Source organism: Psammomys obesus, unplaced genomic scaffold (genome assembly GCF_907164565.1).
Source record: "Psammomys obesus unplaced genomic scaffold, mPsaObe1.curated_primary_1811, whole genome shotgun sequence".
NCBI classification, from domain to species: domain Eukaryota; kingdom Metazoa; phylum Chordata; class Mammalia; order Rodentia; family Muridae; genus Psammomys; species Psammomys obesus.
This window is the reverse complement of record NW_026596117.1, coordinates 601,215-625,515: the sequence shown is the minus strand read 5'-3', so window position 1 is coordinate 625,515 and position 24,301 is coordinate 601,215. Positions and strand designations below refer to the sequence as shown.

The 24,301-nt window shown below is 36.5% G+C and overlaps 1 protein-coding gene across 1 annotated transcript in view; it reads right to left on the bottom strand.

The window, feature by feature from the left end:
* Positions 1–817: 817 nt before the first annotated feature.
* Positions 818–24,301, bottom strand: part of LOC129692698 (transmembrane protease serine 11D) — a 25,092-nt gene continuing 1,608 nt past the window's right edge. Inside the window, exons 3-9 of the mRNA XM_055629170.1 lie at positions 20,069–20,136; positions 15,952–16,106; positions 11,116–11,154; positions 9,137–9,314; positions 7,134–7,393; positions 3,967–4,109; positions 818–979 (exon numbers count right to left, since the gene is read on the bottom strand). Coding sequence (XP_055485145.1) covers positions 818–979; positions 3,967–4,109; positions 7,134–7,393; positions 9,137–9,314; positions 11,116–11,154; positions 15,952–16,106; positions 20,069–20,136 — 1,005 coding nt within the window. The remainder of the gene's footprint in view (positions 980–3,966; positions 4,110–7,133; positions 7,394–9,136; positions 9,315–11,115; positions 11,155–15,951; positions 16,107–20,068; positions 20,137–24,301) is intronic.

Sequence of the window (24,301 nt, the reverse complement as noted above, 5' to 3'; positions counted from 1 at the left end):
CCTTCTCTGTGGAGGAGATATTTCTTCTTTATGTAGACAAAACATTTAAAAATAAAATCCACCATTAAAACTGTTTGTAACTCTGACGGCCTCACTTGAAAACAAATATTTTAGTTCTGATATTCAACACCCAAGAACAACATTGGATATTTGTATAGGAATGTAATTTGCCAAATAATTAGGATGGCTACTGTTTTTACAATTTTTGTGCCGTAGCCTACAAATTTAATGTTAGGACTGACTTTTTCTTTCTTTCTTTTCTTTTTTTTTTATTACATTTCCTCCTTTTATTCCATAGGCAGGTTATAAAGAATTATTCTGACTTTTTCTATAACACACTGACTTTGCAGACATTCTAAGCAAATACTATTTTTCTAGCTCCATACTGCTCTTTTATTCATACGGTACTCCAACTTCCTTCACACATTCCTATATGCTATAAACAACCAGCTTCAAGGAGACTTCGTCAGAGAACATCCCCAAGCCCTTCTTTCCAGGTTCCTCTGCTCTCAAGGTACCTGATTTCTCACTAATACAACTTACCACACCTATAATAAAGTAGTTAACCCTGTAACTAATTTGACATATTCCCTCTCTTAGTTAGCCATAATACGTTGAGGCAATGTTCATACGGTTTTTCCCGAGAAAGTAGAAATCCATACTAACAAATACTAAACACTGTTAAGCCGTATCTATGTAACAGGACGTTTAAATGGGTCATTTCCAGTTTCCTTTGCAGTTGAAAAGCAAAGTTATGGCGTCCCAGTCAGGCACACTCGGGATACAGACTTCACACAGCACATCTTCATTGGTTGCACTAGATTCCCGTGCGCTGTCTAATCCAGTCACGGTAGGCCGTCACTCGAGTGTACACTCCTGGCTTATTGGGCAGGCCGCACTGGTACCCCCAGCTCACAATCCCCACAACAAACCAGAGCCTCCGAGAGTCTTCTTGTACTAACGGGCCACCAGAATCACCCTGCAGAAAACAAGAGCAAGTGATTATTTAAATGCAAAAGCAATCGTACAGAAGTCTGAGCCATTATGCCAGCCTATACCAGCCTACCAGTCTTCTTGAAACATTCCAAGCCAGGAAAAAAAATTACTGAAGTCCTTCAAGTTTACAAGTAAGGCTGAGAAGATGGAAAGTTCATCAGCGAGCCTCCTTCAGTTGCTTCCTGGTTGCTTCCTAAACTCAAGCTTTCCCCCCTGGGAAGCCTTCTGTGACCCGCTGCTTTCCTTTGTACTTCCCGCTTGGGGTGCCAATGGTTTCTTTTAGGCTGTGGCATTCATGGAACTGCTTCTAAAGGTCTGCTTATTCCCACTGGCCAGCTCTCCTTGTTTAGCACTCCGTATATCTCGATACTTGGCCTGAGTCCTTGTTGGCAGTGCCATAGTTAAGTCAGTCTCTCAGGGAAGGGACCACCCTCGTTCTGGACACTGCTGCAAGCTTGGTCTCTATCCCATAGAAGATGCTAACGAAATACCTTTTTAGTGAATGAATTTATAGATGTGTCGCTCACCTATCTTTACTACCTGGTATGAGGCCTGATGCGTAATTAGTCATCTATCAGTATTCTTTTTGTGAATAATTGAAAAGAAATTTTTACGCAGTAAGCAGAGCATTTCTTTTGAGTCATTTACCAGGCAATGGCAATAACTGAAAAACACCTATCCATGTTATCATCCAGTTAGGGAGATGCTTTTAGAACGTACTGTATTATGGGTTAATTCTGTGACTTCTGGAGGTAGATAGCCCGAGTTTGAGTCCTCCACCCACGAGCAATGTGAACTCCAGGATGCTCATTAACAAATCTGTCCCGGAGTTTTCTCATCAACAAATGGTGCTTTTCTGCGTTGAAGTGAGCTTAACACACAAAGCACTTTGGGCACAGCTTGGCGTATAGTCAGTGCTAATAAAAGCCAGCTATTATTACCAAATGTATGTCTAGAAAAGTTAGCCATTCATTTGTCTGCTCTTAGTAGTTAGGTTTTCCATACCTATTTAATTAATGGCTGAGATGGAGAGAAAGGTTAGTATGTGAATCACCAACTTGCTTGACCAGTACTGCACAGAGCTGGCTGTTACTTTGTGCTTTTGGATGAGGCGTTCACGCTGCGTTTGTCTAGTTCTCAGCATTTTGTTGTTATTATTATTTTTTTTAATGCTATTTGTTCTGTAGTGGCAAAGTTTTCTGTATCGTATCTTATCCACCGCAGACAAGCAAATGCCAACCACGAGTGCCATGTAACATATTGTACTGGTTAGTTTTGCTCCCTAGCTTCCGATGTTTGAACCTGTGTTCCTTTTTCTCAACCTGATGAGGACAAGGACCAACCAGTTGCATTACCATGAGGCATGTTACACAGAAATGAGAATAGATATAACTTTGAAAGAATGTCTGAACTTGATCTTGTAAACTTCTTTGTAGAATATTATTTATTTATCACATTTTTGAGACATGAACTCCGTGTGTCAGAGCGTTTCCAGTAACAATCTGGAGTGGAAGAAGGGAAAATTTCACGGTAGTGATGGCATGAACCTGCCTGAAGAGCAGACTTTGTTTATGTAGAAGCTGATGGAGAGAGTGAAACCAAAAGGAACATTTTGTATGTTATCTCCCCAAGCTGTTGTAAGCCATATTTCAGTAGATCTAAAATTGTCAACCTGGGTTGTTAGCTGACTGATGAGATCTTTAGAAAATTTTCATGAAACTTGAAAATTTGTTGTTGTGGAAGGTGGGCAAGGGTTCCACACCAAAGAGGCTTCTCACTTAAAGGAAACAAAAGAAGAGTGGATAATTGACAGTGTCTTGAAAATTGATAAAAATATCCACTTTATATAAATTAAAATAGGTTAAAATGATTCATTTGGGGAAACCAATTCTGGTTTGGGTTCTTGGTAATCTGTGAGTACCACTGTTTTTCTACTTGTTCGAGAGGGTATATGACCAAATAAAAGTTAATAAATAGTATTGAATGTGGACAATAACCTTTATGTTGCATATAATTTATCAAGGAAAGCAGTAGCGTATTCCTGAAAAGCTAGATTATTTATAATGATGGTTACTTTCACACTACTTGTTCCTCTGACTACATTGGCTTTAGTTTTAGACAAAAGCATAGACACTATTAAATTTCATTAAACTTTCAGTGTTAAATTTTATACTAATCACTATAAGGAGATAATTGTACACTTACTATTTGATTTTGAATATTTAATTTAAAAATTACAGGCTACAGACAAATAGTTTCTTTTCTTTTCCCCCCTTTCCCTCTTTTTCTCTCTTCGTTTTCCTTCCCCTCGTCTCTCCTTTTCTTTCTATCCCTATTCTGCTATTATACAATTTAGGATTTCTTGCCCTTCAAATAATTAAGATATTGAATAATTTTTCTATTTTTAAGATAGTTTAAAAATTAGATTGCTTGGTGGTTGCATGTTATAATGTTTTTATTAATTGGACTGAGAATGAGTAGTGTTTACAAATAAAACAGTATATGTTAAAACTTTATTATTTATAAACTTTAAATGACTGATTATTTTTATTGTAAGTTGATGATTAAATACATTTATAATATAGAAAATGTTCCTATAATTTATGGGTACCATACTGGATACTAAAATCAAGCTAACTAACATTTCTACTGCTTCAAAAACTTAACATTGTTCCTTGTGATAAGAACATCAAAATTTATTCGCTCCCAATTTTGAAATACAGAATACTTCATTAATAATTTTATCCACTATGTTGTATAATATGGGTTTGACCATCCAAGGCAATTAGAAATTAATTTTTTCATGACAGATAAAATTCAGAAAAGAATTTTATCTCTAAAATTAGGGGCATCAGTTTTTTGAGGAGCAGGTTGGTTGCTGTAACTGTGGCTGTCTTTATGCCTCTCACAGGGTGATGCGCTTGAAGAAGCCTATAAACTTCTTGATGGTGACACTGATGAGGTTGTTACCTGGCATGCATCCACTGCACCTGAAGGCACTCCAGCACACAGCATCCCAGGCAAGACGTTTCCGCCATAGCTGGCTGGTTCATTGCATACATCATTGCTTATTATTCTGACCTGTCCTTGCCGTAGATGTGTGACTGTGTTTCCTAGTTAGTATAGAAACAGAAATGAAACAGAACTCAGAAAATATGAATTAATGACTTGATGCTGAATTTGAGTATAAATACTCTAAACATTATCTACTTTGAAAGACAGGTGCCAGAAGATGCAAGAGCAAATCTGAGCAAAGATTCTTGTAGCAGAGAATGAATAACTTCTTTAGGGAGACAAGTATTTTTTTTTTTTTTTTTGAGTTTGTGATATATTTTCCTTTATCCTCTTAGAGTTAGGAAATAAATTGTTGGGTCTGGTGACACATGCCTGTAATCCCAACAAGTAGGAGGTAAATATAGAAGGATCATGAATTCAGGTTCAAATTTAGCTATGTATAAATTTTCTATCTTTAGGGTTCTTTAAAAAATAGATATTTTTGGTGATTGCATTTATTTTTATTATTTTTAATTATTAATTAATTTTATTTTATTAATTGCATAATATTTTATTATTGCATAGTATAGACTTAGAATGAGCAGTGTTTACAAATAAAACAGTATAGTTAAAACTTAATTGTTACTTATGAACTTTAAAAGACTGATTATTTTATTGTGATTATTATTTTTAAACATTTACAAGACAGCAAATGATTCTGGGCTACCATGAGAATCCATCTCAACAAACAAGTAAATAAAAACCTAACCCAATGCCAACAATGACAATGCCCTAATACTTATGTTAAAATTGATGCACGGTAGGCATGGCGACACATGCCCTTTAACCCCAGCACTTGGGGTGACAGAGGCAGGCTGTTCTACAAAATGAGTCCAGGACGGCCAGGACTGTACAGAGAAACCCTGTCTCGAAAAGCCAAAAAAATTTTTTTGACTTATACTGTTTAAACTGTTCACTGATGAATTTTAAATTAGAGAACTATATCAGTGAAAATTTAGCAGCAAAAGAGAAACTAGTCTGATTTTAAAGTTGAAGAACTAATCTATGACATCCATGATCCCTTCAGAACAGCACTGACATGAATTTTTTTCATGTTTGCTATAAAAATTACCTATTACATCAAGTGGCTTGGGTCAAAAGAACACAATGAAATATTTCTGAAACAACTAAGGCATTTTTTTTAATTCCCTAGAGAAATAATCAGTACCATGGTTGTAATAGCCCAAGGAAATTGACGGTGTTTCTCTTCCATTGCTCACCATTGCTTGGTTGTAATTATTCTTTCAAATTGTGCTTATTTTAATTTAAATTTTATTTATTCAGTGAATAAATATGATCAATTTTTATCCATACATAGAGTTCCTTGCTGTGGCTACAGGATTCATTTCATCCCAGAATAACTTAAAGGCAGTACCTGAAGGGTTATTAAAGCCCCAGATCATAATCTTAAGTCCCCCTTTCTTCACATGAAAGCATAGACTTTCTATATTAATAAGGATCTTCTTGAAGGGACTCTTGCCAGTCCAAGCATGGAGAGCATGGCTCTGGCAGGCCTTGCCCTACTCCTCTACTCCCTCTGACTTGTTAAAAACCTTTAGAGTCTTCCTGAAGCTAGCCCCCAAGGTCCATTCCCTTATTCAGCCACTTTCTCCTCCTCAGGATGATCACCAAAGTCCAGCTATCAAAGCATGGAAGCACAGCTATCAAAACTCCCCCTTTGCCTCCTTAATTAACATGCTCAAAAAAGTTAACCAATTCATTCCAACATGGGTTTTCCCATTTTACTTTTTTTTTCTTCAGTATACTTTAATTACCCACTGCAAACATTAAATTAACTTTTATCTTACAATAAGTTAAACATTTTTTTTTCAGTCAGCCCTTCTCAGCCATTTCCCCACCTCCTGTCACATGCGGCAATCATAGAGAAAGCAGCATAATTTTCATCTACTTTCTTTTTTATTTTTATTAATTACAGTTTATTCATTTTGTAGCCCCCTGTAGCTCCCACCCTTTTCCCCTCCCAATACCACCCTTCCTCCCCTTCTCTACCCAGATCCCTCCCCAAGTCCACTGATAATGGAGGTCTTCCTCTCCTTCCTTCTGATCCTAGTCTATCAGGTCTCATCAGGAGTGGTTGCATTGTCTTCCTTTGTGGCCTGGTAAGGCTACTCCCACCTCAGGGGGAGGTGATCAAAGAGCATGCCAATCAGTTCCTGTCAGAGACAGTCCCTGTTTCCATTACTATGGAACCTACTTGGATACTGAGCTGCCATGCGCTACATCTGTGCAGGTGTTCTAGGTTATCTCCATGAATGGTCCTTGGTTGGAGTATCAGTCTCAGAAAAGACCCCTGTGCCCAGATTTTTTGGTTCTGTTGCTCTCCTTGTGGAGTTCCTGTCCTCTCCAGGTTTTTCTATCTCCCCCTTCTTTCATAAGATTCCCTGTACTCCACCCAAAGTTTGGCTATAAGTTTCAGCATCTGCTCTGAGACCCTTTTACTTTTATAAAGCTTTAATTGTGTTTCTTCTTTATCCACAGTCCTTTGTCCCTCTGACACAAATACCCATTCCCCTTCTCTTTTGTCCTTTTTCTCTACTTGTTCCCTCCCCACCTCTTCCTTTATCTCCAGTCTTTGTCCTTTATCTCTGCCCTCTGCCCCTCTGGGACAAATAGATCTCCTTTTTGTTGAGAACTTAGTCCTGGGGTGTCTTGAGCCAACTTCCAAGTCCCTACACTTTCATCATTCCTTTCTTCCATGTTTTCCTGTTATATGTTTACAGCTCTCTATGGTTTCTAAGGGTATTGCTTGTTTTACATTCCTGAGGCAGCAGCTGTAGCTAGAAGCAGGGATGACCATGATACAGATAGTTCTGTATTAGACACTTTCCTCAGGCTGTTTCCTCATCTAAGAATTTACAAAGCTGGACGACATCATGGTAAATGTCTCTATCCCCAATATTTGAGCTGCTCCAAAAGGATTATGAATTTGAGGCCAGCCTTGGCTACATAGTGGATTCCAAGCTAGCCTGGATTAAAGTGAATTCCTGTGTCAAAAACAAAACAAAACAAATTTACATAGTAACAAATGCCATTAAACTGTTTTATTTTCCAGAGGCACTTACCTCCATAAGTGAGAGATCCCCATCCTGTGACATATGCCACTGACCCATGGGTGACACTTTGGGTTGGCGCTGGGAGACACACCCTATGGATATTTCTGGTGAAGGTGACAGGTCTGTCAAGTAGCACAACTGCAATATCATTGTCACGAGTTATGAAGCTGTAACCATCATGGGCTAAAATAGCCCTTACTTTCACTCTTAATATAGGACGGACTGTAGAAATACCAAAGGTGGCAGTCCATCGTTGAGGATTAGAGTAGCTAAAACAAAATAAAATAAAGCAAATACATGCTATTAAATAGGGAATTCAACAGTAACTTGGCTTCTATTTTAATAATACTAGTTCTTTGAGAATTTCATGTGTTTTGTGTTTACCACCAACATCTCATTGATATGTTTCCCTGAACTATAATTTCACAATTGTATTAAACTCTTTCCTAGCAGCCTAAATTGTCATTTTATTCTAAATATACAGGGAAAATTGTTTCAAAAATGCATGTTGGAGTAATAAGTCATCTCGACTTTGTCTCGGCGAATGCATCCTAGCACATTAGTGGTCACGAATGTAGGGGATTGTTGTTTCTTCTCCTTCCTTGATGTTCTCATCTAAGCAGAAAAGGATTCTGAAATAGTTATCTTTTCTATTTGAACTAATTTTCTTTGATCTTTGCTTTTTTGTTTTGCTTTTGTTTATATTATTTTGAGAAGGAAGATCCATTCAAATAGTAGTGAGGTTGAGGGCTATCTTTATTGTTAATAGATGAATGAGTTTTCTGAATTAAAGATGATGCATGATATATATATATATATATATATACATATATATATACTGTGTGTATATGTGTAAATATGTGCACAGAGAGATAAGTATTATCTCTATTATCTATTAAAATGTAGGAAATTATTATTGTGACTTGAGAACTATAGAGCTTTTTTAGGTGTACCATAAAAAGACACATGTAAGGTAAAAAGTGTCAAGTGAAACCACAAGATAGTATTGGTAATGATTAATATTGGTAATGATTAATAACAATATGGAGCTTATACACACTGCTGTCACCATAAATTAAAAACATATATACACAAAAGTAACTCTATAGGTTTAATAGGTATATGAATATTTTAAAATATTTCAAATATATTAGGCCCAGTAAGGCTATTGAGTGGAACTAGGGCAGTTGGAAGTAGGATCCAAGAATGGGAAAAGAGAAAAAAATATACTATATGTAAGAAAGGTTTTTGTTGTTGTTGAGAGTTGTTTCGCTTGATATTGCTGCTCAGATTGAGATGCAAAATGCAATTAAATAATAATTTAAAAGTTTTCAGATAGTGGAATTAACATAAAAAATAAAAATTATGTGTGTAAAAAGTTCTTGATAACATGAGTGACATATGAGTCACTGATATAAGTGAACCCTAGTTCACCCTAGGCCACAGAGGAGGACTTTGCAGCCAGCCCTGAAGATACCTGATAAAACAGGGTCAGATGAAAGGGGAGGAGGTCCCCCCCATCAGTGGACTTGGAAAGGGGCAGGAAGGAGATGAGGGAGGGAGGGTGGGATTGGGAAGGAATGAGGGAGCAGGACACAGCTGGGACACAGAGTTAATAAAATATAACTAATAATAAAAATAAAAAATTAAAACAAAAAGAAAAAAACGCGAGTGACCTCTGAGTCACTGATATGAGTGAACCCTGGTCATTTAAATTAAGCGCTCTAGCATAAGATCTGCTTTTTTTTTTCTTTGCTATGATGGTGTACTGTCATTTGAAAAAGAGAGCTACCAGCAAACCATTAAGCTAAGGGAGAAAAACAAAACAAAACAAAACAAAACAAAACGATTATGCTTCCATGAATTAAAAAAGAAAAGACTCAGAAATATTTTCCATTGAATTATCACAGTGTCAATCCAATTATATTTAGCCCTAGGGACAGTGGGTGGAGACTCTATGTAGCTTCCTTTTCTAATTATTTACAGGTGGAAGAGAGTAGCTGTGGCCTCACCTTCGGAAGCAGTGAGCTGCTGTCAGGACCCATGAGTTACTGATCAGCAGGCCTCCGCAGTGGTGGACGTTATTGAGCTGTAGACTGACTTGCCAGGGCCAGTCACCTGTCTCAGCGAGTGTGCCTCCAAGGATTCTCTCTTCTGACAGGGTTATAAGGTCCGGACGGGCTCCACATTCTAACAACAACACCCAAAAGGTATTAGCATGCTAGCAAGCTGATGGTTGTTCCTATTTGGAAAATTACTGTGGAGAGTCTTCATCATATAACTTTATTTAAATACCTCAAGAAACCTACAAACCCTACAGCCAAACAAGTGGCAGAGCTGAGGAAGTTCTGTGGAAGAGTCAGCAGAAGGATTTAAGGAGCTTGAGGGGTCAAGCATACCACAAGAAGACCCGCAGAGTTAAGAAACCTGGTGCTTGGGGGCTCACAGAGATTGAACCACCAACCAAAGAGCTTGCATAAGCTGGACCTAGGCCCCTTATGTATATGTACATATATGCAGCAGATGTGCAGCTTCTTCATGAGGATCCCTTAACAATTGGAGCTGGGGGTGGGGTGGGGAGAGAGGATGGGAGAGTGCTGTCTCTGACTCTGTTGCCTGCCTTTAGATCCCTATTCCGTAGTTGGGCTGCCTTGCCTGCCCTCAGTGGAAGAGGAAATGCTTAGTCCTGCTGCTGCAACTGGTGTACCAGGGTGGGTTGGTACTCATGAGAGCCAGGAGAAGGGAAACAGAAAGTGGAGAAGGGGTGGGAGGATGGGACAGGAAGGAGAGGGGAATAACGTGAATAAATAAAAAATTAATGAAACGTAAGGAAAGAAAGGAAGGGAGGGAGGGAGAGACAAAGAGGCAGAGAGACAGAGACAGACAGAAACACACACACACACACACAGAGAGAGAGAGAGAGAGAGAGAGAGACAGAGAGAGAGACACAGAGAGAGACAGAAAGAGAGACAGAGAGTGAGGGAGAGGCCTACAAACATTTCAATGCCAGAGAGGAAGTGGACCTGGGTGGGTTGATTTGCTCAGTTCTTCTCAACCCAAAACTTATGACAGTTTTTCTCACATTTAGTCTAATATTTATTAGTAATACTAGATGTGTATCACAAATAATAATTTCTATTATGGGTTGGTAATAGGTTGATAACACTAAGCAGTTACTTTGTTACAAATTTCCCAATAGAAGAGGATTAATTAATTAAGAATATGCATGGACATGGGTTCCTTTCCTGCCTTTCCAAATAAAGTCCTTAGTAAGTATTTTATTAAAATACTTACTATTTTAATAGTAAGTTTTATTCAAAATAATTATAAATTAAACACAGAACTAAATTGAAAAATATATTGGAGTGGAGTATCACTATTTTTAAAAAGCTCTTAAGTATCTAAAATAAATCAGAAATTCAAGTATATGCAACTAATTTCTAACTACACTTGGCTGGTCTGAGAAACAAATTCCACATTTCTAGGAATGCTATGCCTGTCCTGCTAGCCTGAGAGTATATATGGAGTGACTTTGGAACACAATAACTTTCCCTTCAAGTTATAGGCCTTACACTGACAAGACATCTGTAATTTATTACCTCATGATTAACCCAACTCCTCAACAAAGCAAACCATTCTGCTGGTTCAAGAAAGCTACATAAATTTTGTCATCAAACATAATTTACAAGTCTCTAGAAACACAACAGGGACAAAGCTTCCAGGAGAAAATTGCCAGGAGCTTGATTCTGAGTGCCAAATAGTTTGTACATCACTACACTTGCATTTTTTTTTTTTAAGGAGGAGGAATTGCTTAAGAATATTTTATAGGCCAGTGTGAAAAGTAGTATCCATTTTCAACAAGAATCCTCCATAGTGAACTCAGAATGAAGGCACCCACTTCACAGATATGGCCTTGCCAAGAAGTTCAAAAGACTTGAACTGAAAATCCTTATAATTTTATAAATATTCACAAAATAATTTAAGAACTCACCTTGAGTCAAGAAATTTTCTGTATCCTGGTTAGTGATTGCTAGCATTAAAAAAGAAAGAGCGAGAATAAGATCAACAAAATGTAAGCTGAAAATCATTTCACCTTGATTTCGTGAAGCTTAGTACCAGGACAACCAAAAACACAGTCCTTGGGATGGTTTGCCAAAATTCAGATTACCGAGCTCCACCTCAAGCTTTTGGATATAACCTCTAAGTCATGTGACCCAGAAATCAATCTCTCTTTGAAGCTTTATCCCAGTTTGCTGTTGCACACAAACTATTGGAAGTTTGTACTTACATTCTTCATGAAATACTTAACAGACTTCCCTGCTCCAAAGTCATCCATTTCTCTTGTCAAAAGACAACTTAAGCAGTCATTAGAGTACAGTGTGATATCATATAGAAGAAGCTAATTGTTCATTTTTCAAACATAGCTGTGAGTAGACATTGGTATATGTTACTTTACTATTGCTATATTATGTACTGTTTCTTCAATAGGGATAGAAAACCAAAGTCTCTCTTAATAATTATTTCTAGACTGATGCTAACCAAAATATTATTCAAATGAAAAGTTAAAGTGGAGCAAAGGATAACAATACCAGAAGAGTCAGAGATGTCATCATGAAGGAAATAACATTTGCACTATATGTTGAAACTCTAACAAATGGTTCATGAAGACAGAAGGAAAAAGACATTCTAAATGGAAGGTAAACTAGCATCTATGTTCCCAGATGTCAGATGTGTGTTGTGAAATAGTCAGTAGGCTGGTATATGTGTCACATGCAGGGTTGTTTAGAGTGCTAGGGAAGACTACTATACCAAGCCTCAGCTTCCATCTTTGACCTGTTTGCCTTCAAAATCAATACCACCTAGTAGACTCTTACATATTATCAACTTCATCTGCCAGAACAAAATATAATGTTAGCCTGCTCTGGACCTCGGTTTCAGTGTGATGACCCTAAGGAAACACTTGCTAGAAGATTTCTTCTCAATGATACTGGCCTCTTGGTAATCATAGCCAATCCTTCAACCCTAGTTCACTAGAACCACAGATTTTTAATTCAAAATATTGAATGACCCCAATAGAGTTTTTAAGGGCAGCTTAAAGTTGCTTCTGAAACGTCAAAACTATGCCACCATTCTCTGTACTACTCTCAACATTATATTGTCAGTTGCCGTAATAGATCATTTTGCTCTGAATGCTCAATGGCTTTTCCAGCCTAAAGTGCCAAAGTCACAATTAAACTCCAAACCAATCTCAGGTCTATCACAAAAATACGCCATGAACTTGCTAATATATATTTTATTGTATTAACTAAGTTCTATTATTGTGATGAAATATCATGACAAAAAGTAACTTGAGGAGGACAAGGTTTATTTCAGTTTACGGACTCCAAACCATAGTTCATCACTGGGGGAAGCTAGGGCAGGAATTCAAGGTAGGAACATAGCGGCAGGAACTGAAGCAGAGACCATGAAGGAGGTTTACGTTCTGGTTTGCTTCCCCTGAGCTGATCAATTTGTCTTTTTACACTCCAGGACTATTTCCCAAGGGTAGCAGAACACAGCAGCCTGGGACCTGCCATATCAATCATAACTAAAGAACATAACCCACAGACTTTCTTGCAGGCTGATACTATAGAAACCTTTTCTCAGTTGGGTTTCTGCCTCTCAGATGACCTTAGCTTGTGTCATCAAGCAGACAAAAATCTAGGCAGCAAAATGTCCATCAGTAATTTGAAGATGGACATGAATGATTAGTAAATAAGCCTAGTGGAATATTATGTAGAAATAAAACAACAAAGTTATGTTATTTGAAACAACATAGCACAGGAAAGCATTGTGCCTAGTAAGAAGTCAAGCACAGAATAACAAATACCTCCTGTACTCACTTGTATGTGGAAACTAAAATGTTAAACTTAAAGAAGTGGAGAACAGGCTAGTTTTTTTTTTTTTTTCATCTGCTTCTATAAGGAGTGTTTGGGAGAGAAGAACAGAGAGAGAAAGGACAATGAGCTGGCAGGTATGTGTTGATAGGAAGAATTACTTTTCATACTCTATATTTTTAGTGAACTATAGTTGACAACAATAAATTTTTTTGAAGTATAATTTATTATTATTATTTTTTATTATTAGTTACATTTTATTAATTGTATCCAGGCTGTATCCTGCTCCCTCATTTCCTCCCAATCCCTCCCTCCCTCCCTAATCTCCTTCCTGTGCCTCTCCAAGTCCACTGATTGGGGAGGACATCCTCCCCTTTCATTTGACCCTGTTTTATCAGGTATCTTCAGGACTGGCTGCAAAGTCCTCCTCTGTGGCCTAGCAGGACTGCTCCTCCCTTGGTGGGTGGGGAGGTCAAAGAGCCTGCCATTGACAACAATAAATTAATATTTAAAAATATTTAGCAGAGAAGACTTTAAATTCCCTGGAATAAAGAACTGTTGAATGTTTGAGGTTTGAGAGTTGTCAGTTTCTTATCTAATCAATGTACAACATATATATATATATATATATATATATATATATATATATATATATGTGTGTGTGTGTGTGTGTGTGTGTGTGTATATATATGTATATGTATATATATACATATATATACACATATATTAAAATGTCTCTGTAACCCATATATAAGTATATGTAAAATATTTTTTAAGCATTTTTGTTTATTTCTAAAGTTTTTTCATAATACATTTTTATAAAATTAAAAACTTAAAAAAGACATTTTCACATTTTTTCCTTAAGCAGATTGGAGATATCAGTCAGGAATTATGTTTCCCATTTTACAAAGATCAAGTGAAGCCATAAGTCCTTTCAGATTCCAAACTCTAAAATTCACTGCTATAGGAACAGCCTTAAAGAAATTACCTAATCAATTTCAGAAAGAAAATGAATAAGTTTTTCTTTTGATCATGTTATGTCATTCGATGCAGGACTCAAAACAGAACAGAAAAAAGACATGCTAAAATAAGCTAAAATTTATTGCCCTTGCATGGACACTAGAAAATAGATCTCTTCCCATGTTACAACTTCCTGACCAGAACACCTACAGCACAGGCTCTAAGATCAACAATCAATAAATAAGACCTCATGAAACTGAAAAGCTTCTGTAAAGCAAAGGACACTGTCATTAGAACAAAATGACAGTCTACAGACTGGGAAAGGATCTTTACCAACCTTATATTTGACAGAGGGCTAATATCCAGTATATATAAAGAACTAAAGAAGTTAAAAAGCAACAAATCAAGTAATCCAATTAAAAAATGGGGTAGAGAGCTAAACAGAATTCTCAATAGAGGAATATCAAATGACAAACACTTAAAGAAATACTCAGTATCCTTAGTCATCAGGGAAATGAAAATCAAAACAACTCTGAGATTTCACCTTACACCCATCAGAATGGCTAAGATCAAAAACTCAAGTGACAATACATGCTGGAGAAGATGTGGAGAAAGGGAAACCCTCCTCCATTGTTGGTGGGAATGTAACCTTGTACAAACACTTTGGAAATCAATCTGGCTCTTTCTCAGACAACTAGGAATAGTGCTTCCTCATGATCCAGCTATACCACTCCTAGGCATATATCCAAAAGATGCTCAAGTACACAACAAGGACATTTGTTCAACCATGTTCATAGCAGCTTTATTTGTAATAGCTAGAACCTGGAAACAACCCAGATGTCCCTCAGTTGAGGAATGTATACAGAAATTGTGGTACATTTACACAATGGAATACTACTCAGCAATTAAAACAAGGAAATCATGAAATTTGTAGGCAAATGGTGAGAACTAGAAAAGATCATCCTGAGTGAGGTATCCCAGAAGCAGAAAGACACACATGGTATATACTCACTTATAAGTGGATTTTAGACATATAATATAGGATAAATATACTAAAATCTGTACACCTAAAGAAGCTAAGCAAGGAGGAGGACCCTTGGTAAGTTGATCAATCCTCATTCAGAAAGGCAAACAGGACAGACATTGGAAGAGGGAGAAAACAGGGAACAGGGTAGGAGCCTACTACAGAGGGCCTTTGAAAGACTCTACACTTCAAGGTATCAAAGCAGATGCTGAGACTCATAGCCAAACCTTGGGCAGAGTGCAGGGACTCTTATGAAAGAAGGGAGAGATAGAAAGACCTGGAGGGGACAGGAGCTCCACAGGAGAGTAACCGAACCAAAAATTCTGGCACAGGGGTCTTTTCTGAGACTGATACTCCAACCAAGGACCATTCATGGAGATAACCTAGAACCCCTGCCCAGATATTGCTCATGACATCCCCGTGTTCAAGTGGGTTCCCTAGCAGTGGGAACAGGGACTGTCTCTGATATGAACTGATTTGCCTGCTCTTTGATCACCTCCCTCTGAGGCAGGAGCAACCTTACCAGGCCACAGAGGAAGATAATGCCACCAGTCCTTTTGAGACCTGGACCTGATAGGCTATGATCAGATCTTCCTCCCCTATCAGTAGATTTGGGGAGGGGCATTAGAGGAGAAGAGGTAGTGAGAGTGGGGTTGGGAGGGATGAAGGAGGGGGCTATAGCTGGGATACAAATTGAATAAATTGTAATTAATAGAAAAATAAATACATTTTAAAAAAGAAAGAAAAGAAAATCAAATCTTTAAAACATTTATAGCTAGTAAAAAGTAAAAATGAGAATTCTAACATGCTTTGTGTTAGAGAGCTAAATATTATATTTAGAATTGTACTACAGTTTTGATAGTCCAGTTATAAAGAACGAAGTGACTCTCATTTTGTTAATATGTGGATTGGAATGGGTAAAATTGAAAGGTATATTAAAAGGAAAAGTCATAAAAATGGTACTTGCATGTGATCTCATTGGAAGGAGTTATTTCCAAGTTTCCTGAGTTACTCAACCTTTGTAGCACAGATTGAATCCTGGTTTTCATTGATCTTCTAGTGTTATGTTTATTAGATCGAAATTTCATGACAACATCTGCAACCACACCATTCCCTTCTTTCCTATAAATCATAAAAACACAAACTTTTGGTAATTTTGTACTGCTTATGTAGCCATCTTGATTAAACCATTTTCAAAGAACTCATATGAGAACATGTTTGTGTAACAGTGCAAACTTAAGGATATATCACAATGCTATCTCTCTCATTTGATTTTAACACAACTCACTGCAATCACCATGCAGCACAGCCAGCTTTGAAGTCAGGATGCTATCACCATGTGACTTCTTGTAAACTAAGTTTCTTAATACATTGTGTCTAAATATCTTACTGTTTTAATTTTTTGTAAACATTATGTGCATAAAATTGATATAGAACTTTTGGAAAAATGTATCAAAAACACTAGTATTATCTGTTACTGGAGTTCATCAACTTGAGACAAATATTTATTGTCCTAAATAATTGAACTCCATCGAAATCATGAATCAAAGAGGAAAAAACCCTGCCCATCATAAAGACAAGATTTATCTCTTTTCAAGGCTCAGCTGTGAATGGGGAAAAAAAGATTCCTTTCCTGATAATTTGAAATCATGAGCCTGGCTATATAATGTTTGTGTTTTTATTGATACTAGTTACTTATTCTCAGAATCTTTAAGGTGTTAACAAGCTAAAAATGGTAAAAGAATGAGTACCTTAAAGTGTTCCACACAGATCACCAAAGAAATGATTAATTGTTTAAGAAGAAATTATAAATATAAGAAAAATCAGAGGGCCTCTGAACGACTCTGCTGATCGAGGTATTAAAGCAGAGGCTGAGACTCATAGTCAAACTTTTGGCAGAGGGCATGGAATTTTATGAAAGAAGAGGGAGATAGGAAGACCTGGAAGGGAGAGGAGCTCCACAAGGAGAGTAGTAACAGAGCCAAAAACAAAACAAAAACAAAACAAAACAAAACAAAACAAAACAAAAACCCCTGGGGGCCCTGCAGAGACTGATACCCCAACCAAGGACAATGCATGGAGAAGACCTAAAACCCCTGCTCAGATGTAGCCCATAAACTCAGTCTCCAAGTGGGGTCCCTAGTGAGGGGAGCAGGGGCTTTCTCTGTCATGAACTCAGTGACAGGCTCTCTGATCACCTCCCCCTTTGGGGTGCAGCCTTGCCAGGCCACAGAGGAAGATAATGCAACCAGTCCTGATGAGACCTGATAGGCTAGTGTCACATAGAGGGGGAGGTCTACCTCCCCTATCAGTGGACTAGGGGAGAGGCACATGGGGAGAAGAGGGACCACAGCCGGAATACAATATTGAATAAACTGTAATAAATGATAATAATAAAAAAGAAAAAAATTATTAAAAAAAGAAAAATGGAAGATTTTATTCCCTTAAAAAATTAGGTAAGTGGAGTGTTGTGGTTCTTGCCTGTAATCACAATGTTCTGGAGGTTGAGGCAGGAGAATTGAATGAATCTGAGGCCATCTCGGGCTGTAAAGTAAGACTTGTCTCAACAAAGCAAAAAGTTCAGGTAAAGCTTTGTAGATAGGAAGTAACTTCACTGAAATAATAGCTTGACAAGTCATTTACAAACAATGTTGTAAAGAAATTCAGTTAACCGAAAGGTGGGTATGATGAAGTTACAGAGACTAACAACAGATGAAGTAATAAACAAGATCAAATAAACATTAAGAGACACAGGGACATTCAGTGCATACTGAAGTAACAGTAAAGACGAGCACAAACAAAACAAACTATAACGCTGGTTGGCCATTGAGCTCTTCCTGCCTCTTCCTGGAATTGTAGGGATTTGACAACATGCCCATTTCTTATAAACATAAATTCTAGAGAGTCAAACTCAAGTTCTCATGCTTGCCTGGCAAGCAGTTTACTTGCCCTGTCTCCCAGTCTGTGGTCTTTATCTTGAATCGACCATACCACATCTTTGCAGTGACTTCCTATGTCGTTCAGAATAAAGTCTACAATCCTTGGCCATGACCAACAATGCCTGCACTTGCTTTTGTCTAGATCTTGGATTATGATCATTTACCTTGACTCCATTATATCCTTACAGGCATCCTTGCTGTTGTTTGAATCTGTGCATATCACCATGTGAAAAGTTCGTTATTTTTAAAGCTCATCTTCGTACATACTTATCAATAGGTAAATAAATGTAAATGTAATATAGTAAACATCTCGTATTTAATAATGGTAAGTTAGTGCCATTACAATGGTTTAATTAAAGGACTAGTGTGCTTGAATTTTTGCTTAAAACAATGTTTATGTTTGATATGTTCAGTGGAGCAAGACTAGTGGTAAGGCAAGGCATTTGGAGACTGTTATAGTTCAAGAGGGTGAAGGACGATTGCATTACATTAAAAGTTATGGAGCTGGGAGGTATTTCAGTGGTCAAACTTTAGGACCAGGCAATTTGGTATGTGGGTCTGAGGGCGAGTCAATAATTGAAGCTAACTCACAGATTTCTTTCCTAAGCAACTCGTTGATAGTGATGCCAAACAACTGAGATGGACATTGCTGGTAGTCTAATATACGTGATTGAGGTGACTGGATAGGTATGGTTCTCTGTATGTTAAGTTGTCTAAAAAATGCTTGTGTGTATTTATATCTGTGGATGAAGAATCACCATGTAAGAGATACAACTTCAAGATTAATCTACAGATAATCAGCAGTGGCCATGGAACCACTGAAAGGAAAGAATGTGTGCTGACATATGTGGCTCACGGTACACATTCATGTTCAACATGTGAGGAATGTACTAGAGAGAGCAAAGGAAAGAGAGAGCATATCTAGATGGATAACAGGGTAATCATCGATATGTAGAGTCCTAGGAGCCTGGGAATGGAATTTCGACAACAAGCCACCATTGCCAAATGGTGCTCAGAGTTTCAAGAGTAGAACTAAAGTGATATATATATATATATATCACTTTATATATACTAAAGTGATATATACTAAATATATACTAAAGTGATATATATATATATCACTTTAGTATATATTTCATATATACTATATATATTATATATATATATTATATATGTATGTATATGTATATTTTGATTTTGTGATGTGGATGCTGTTGATGAAATTGGCAAGAACACCTTGTATTTTGGAGTGTGTTCAGAAGACAGGCCACAGTGGCTTAGTGGCAGTGGGAAGTTAACAAATGGAACAAAAATGTAGTAGCTTTTTAAATCTTCTCCAGTTTTTGTCTTAAAACTTTGAGCATTACAAGCTAGTACAAATACAACAAAGCACCCAAAGGAATGCACATTGAACAAGTTAGAAATGTCTTTTGTACTCTTCCCATAGTTTCTTCCTTATCCTCTAATTCTTCATCAAAATTCAATTTAGCTATAAGCTGCTTACTTTGTGATTACTTTATATCTTTTTTTGCATACTAAAGAGTTTTCACATTGTCATCTGAAGGATTGAGCAATGTGGGCAGTTAAGACATTTCTGGGCTTATTACTCAGTGTAACTGTTTCCATTGGAAAAGCTTCTTTTATCACATCACAAGAATACATAGTTACTAAGGCATTAGTAGCAGATTCTGGCAAAGCCAGCATACTACAGACTTGTCATCGACATTCCAGGCAAGTGAAGTCAAAACTTAATTCTGGTGTTGGCATGGTATGCTGATCTTGGATGAGTACACTCCAAGTATTGTACAAATCAAGAAGGGACTATCTACCTAGACTGCATTATGATATGCAGAGGATTTAGACAGTAGCATCGGCTTGATTACTGTTCTCTCACAGTAGCTTTTCCTGTAGTCTTTCTTCTTTCTCCCATTAAGAATAAAGTGACATGGTTATTTATATCAATCAATCAATCAATAAATAATGCATTTTCCATTGTCTTTTAGGCTGCCTCATATCTTACTATTTTTATTTTTATGTTATTAGAACAATTACATGAACATGTCATTTAATATCCATAGTGCAAACAGAAGTCAAACATTCTAAATTACGTGTTTTCAAATATAGTTTTGGTAAGATTTCACTCACCTCAGTTTGACAACATGTGTTCTGATAAACTCACTTCTTAGATTTGATTTCTGAAATGCATTAGTAATCTGCAGAAATGAAATGGGAAAATAATCTCACACTCATTGCAGTTTTTCCTTTTTATTTTAATGACTGTAACATGGGGCTTATATAATAATAAGCAGCAATTTATCAGGTGAGGACAGGTCGGTTTTGTTACAGATAACATAGAACCAATATAAACAGATGGTATAACCTTCTGATATGGTTCCTATTTTGTAGTTATTAAAAAGAGATGACCTGGACAGGGCTTGTCTTTAATACAAGCCATTCTAATACATCAACTGTTTACTCTATGAGCCCTTACAATATATGATTTGCTAGCTGTGAATCAGGAAGTTGGGATAAGACTCAAGTCAACACTAGGGAACACTTTTCATACAACTCTTGATATGTGTGTGGTGTACAATGACTATATTTTAAATGAATGAAATCAGCAGATTTCACTTTTAGCATTTGCTGACATTTTCTTGACCTTACAACCTATTTCCCAGTAAAGGTAGTTGTACAGGGTATAAAATTCAGTTTCACAGTTAACAAGGACTACTTTATCAGAGTTCTCCTGAGGAGCAGGATTGGTACACTGTGGTTTCATAATAGAGAGTGAATTGATTTCACTTATGAGTTTGCTCACACTCTTGTGTATGTCAACATGAGAAGACAGAATGAGGAATTAGGCATGTGCTGAAAATTATGTTTATCAGGATTTGGAGTCAACTTTTTTTCAGTTGATAATATTTATGTGATTCTATAATACTATATCTTTTAAATATCAGTTCCTATTAGCAGATTAAAAGCAAAATGATTGATATGAAAAAATATTTTTATAGAGACCTAAATTTTCCTTAAAATAGTGAAACTGTTGACCTTATTAAAATAATTTGTTTAATTTATAAAATTAAAGAAATAGAATAACTATCATGAATAAAAGCTAAAGTCACTAAATTATATAGTCTAATATGAACTCTTTCTGTAATTTATTGATCATTATTCCAGTTATTTATATAAAAAGATATTCGTTACAATGTTTAAGTACCCCAGTTATCAGACTATTAAAATGACTTAATTATTATATTTATTTGGTTTTGCAACCTGTTTTATTGATTTCTTTTTTATCACATAGGGAAAAACCGAGAGTGAAAAAGAAAGAATTTTGTTATTATCCTCATGATCGACAGTTTCAATAATCTTTTCATATTACAGAATATTCTGGAATATTCACCCAGTCACATTCATGATTTTTAAGGACTAATATGAATTGTATGTCCTTTTAGTAAATTCCAACAAATTAAAACATAAGTGACGATCATTATACATATTAATTTAGTAGGTCCTATAAAAGCATTGCCAATAAAATTAAAGTATAATTGTCACATTTTTTGCTTTTAGAAGGGAAACACTGTAGTAGTTGCTTGTGTGTTCTGTAAATCTGTTATTTGACAGCTGCAGTGTTTTCTGCTATCTGTTAGGTGAATAGTAGAGATAATGTTCTGTGGTCTTCTTTACTATCCATTATCACATTTTGCCACCTTCTTGAAATTCAAAGATTTAGAAAGCTCGGTTTTCAAGGAAGAAAGGAAATAAGGTGTGTGGTCAGATGATCTTTCTACTGTGACACTGGTCTGCAAGTGTAAATGTGTGAGTGTTAACTTCTCTTTTCTGAATGGGAAATGAGGGAAAGTGGATCTCTGTGGGAGGTGAGGTGGACAGGGAGCTGGGAAGAGTGGAGGGAGTACAAACTGTAATAAAGATGCATGAGAGAATAATCTATTGTCAATAAAGATGATAAAAAATTTAAAAATCACTAAAAAATTTCAGTTTAAAAAATAAAGCAAAAATTTACTGTATTTCTTTATTTTGTTCTCTAGCTTTCAGCAGCTGGTCCTTTATTCATTTCTTTTTAAAAACAGGTCCGAGAATTCATACTTCTCTGATCTCAGTCTCCCAGTGTATTCCCCTTGTCTTGGTACAGGAATGGTGCTATGCATATTTGAAGAAAATAATATTTATTGTTTGCAGAAACCTATTGCATCTTGTTTCTTTTTTGTCATTCTTTTTTAATTTTTTATTTTTAATTATACTTTATTTACTTTGTATCCCCCCTCTAGTTCCCTCCCTCCTCCCCTCCCAATCTCTCTCTTCCTCCCCCTTCTCCACACACTCCCTTCCCCAAGTCCACTGGTAGGGGAGGGTTTCTTTTTCTTCCTTCTGATCCTAGTCTGTTAGGTCTCATCAGGAGTGGTTGCATTGTCTTCCTCTGTGTCCTGGTAAGGCTGCTCCCTCCTCAGGGGTTGGTGATCAAAGAGCAGGCCACTCAGTTCATGTCAGAAGCAGTCCCTGTTCCCATTACTATGGAACCCACTTGGACACTGAACTGCCATGGGCTACATCTGTGCAGGGGTTCTAGGTTATCTCCATGCATGGTACTTGGTTGGAGTATGAGTCTCAGGAAAGACCCCTGTGCTCAAATTTTTTGGTTCTGTTGCATCTTGTTTCTACTGAGAAGTGACCACTCATATTTACAGCCATGACACCTGGTTTGAATTTCAGTTCTTTCCATAAGTACTTATTTTTCTAAAGAGGAAGAATATGTGTGTATTAACTCTGAAAATCTTACAACAAAAACTCAAGGAAAATTTTAAAATATTAAATATATGATCCAGATACAGTACTTTAAATATAGTTTAGTAACGATATAGGGGAAAAGATTGATCAGTGGAAGAAAGTAGATGACAGAAGAAAGAAAAGGGAGAGTTTAACATGTGATAAAGGTGACAACACTATATATATCATTTGCACCAAAAGCTCCAGCTGACCAGACAAAAAAAAAAAAGATAAATGAAAGAATTTAGAGATCTGTTAAAAAAGGAATATTTAAATGAAATATTCTGTACTTATCTACTCAATATTTTAAATGGTGTATTTCTGAACCATTAATAGTCCAAATTAAGTATTTTTTTTAGGAAAAGAAAGCAATAGCATATTTTTGATTAGACTGTAATAAAGGCATGTATGTTTGTGTCTGTAAGTTGGATTTGCATATGAAGGTATATTACACCGTGAGATGGTTAGTAATAGATGAGAACCACTGTTAGGCTTTTATGCATATTTTCTTCTTTACATTTTATGTGTATCCTTAAGTTTACATATTTGTAGAATCTTAATAAAAACACTAAATCAGTTTTATTTTAATGAAAGAAGATATACACATATATTGTGATTTAAAATGAAAATAATTCAAGAATGTCAAGGCTTAATACTGTGTCCATATGTATGCATGTATGTATTCTGGTGACATTAAATATTCTGCAAAGATATATAGAATTTCTTTTTCTCCCATGTCCATTTATATTTCGGAATATATGCTATTTATTATGCCATTTTTTCCCTTTGCTGTTAGCTGCTCTCAGTTTTGTGTGTGCTCTAATAAGGTTGAGCTGACCTCACATATCTGACCTAATCCATCTGGAACTGAATGACCCCATAAGGACATCTGTTGGGTTAGTAAGAAGCTGGGTCCTGATCTCCACAGTGCAGCTGGATCCTTTCAGTATGATATCTTTCTGGTTTCATTCGTGCATTTAGCTAAGTGCATGCTGAAATACTACATGGTGTTGTGTGGATGCGAAGACTTCTTGTGTGCAACTGTTTATGACTGTCTTGAGGTATGGATCTCTGATAGCTCCAAGAACTTTTGGATGTTCATGGCTTTGAGCACCAAGAAGATTATTTCCTAGGACAAATAATGTAAATAAATTCTATATTTATTTTTTAAAGAACATATTGAATAGATAAAGCAGAGAGTAAGGGAGTATTGGTTTGTTCAAGGTGAGGCACAGTTTTTGGACTCTTAGTCCTTTGTGTTATGTAATGCTCCTGGAAACATCTTGGATTAGGTTGGGATTATTGTGTTATGCATGACAGCATTTTAGTGTAGGTCTGATTTGTTCACATGAAACAAAGACATTTAACATACCTACTGTTACTCCAGAATATTTAAGTACCAAATTAGTTCATCTTTGTATTGTATGTGTTGGAATGTTTTATTTAACAAATGTTGTTTATATTGTCAGCTAGAGGTTCATTAAAAAAAAGAAAATCAAATAAAATTTTGGCTTGAGAGTGAGAGAATTTCCAATTTAAAACCGTCTCTGTACTGACTAGTTTTATGTCAACTTGACACAAGGTACAATC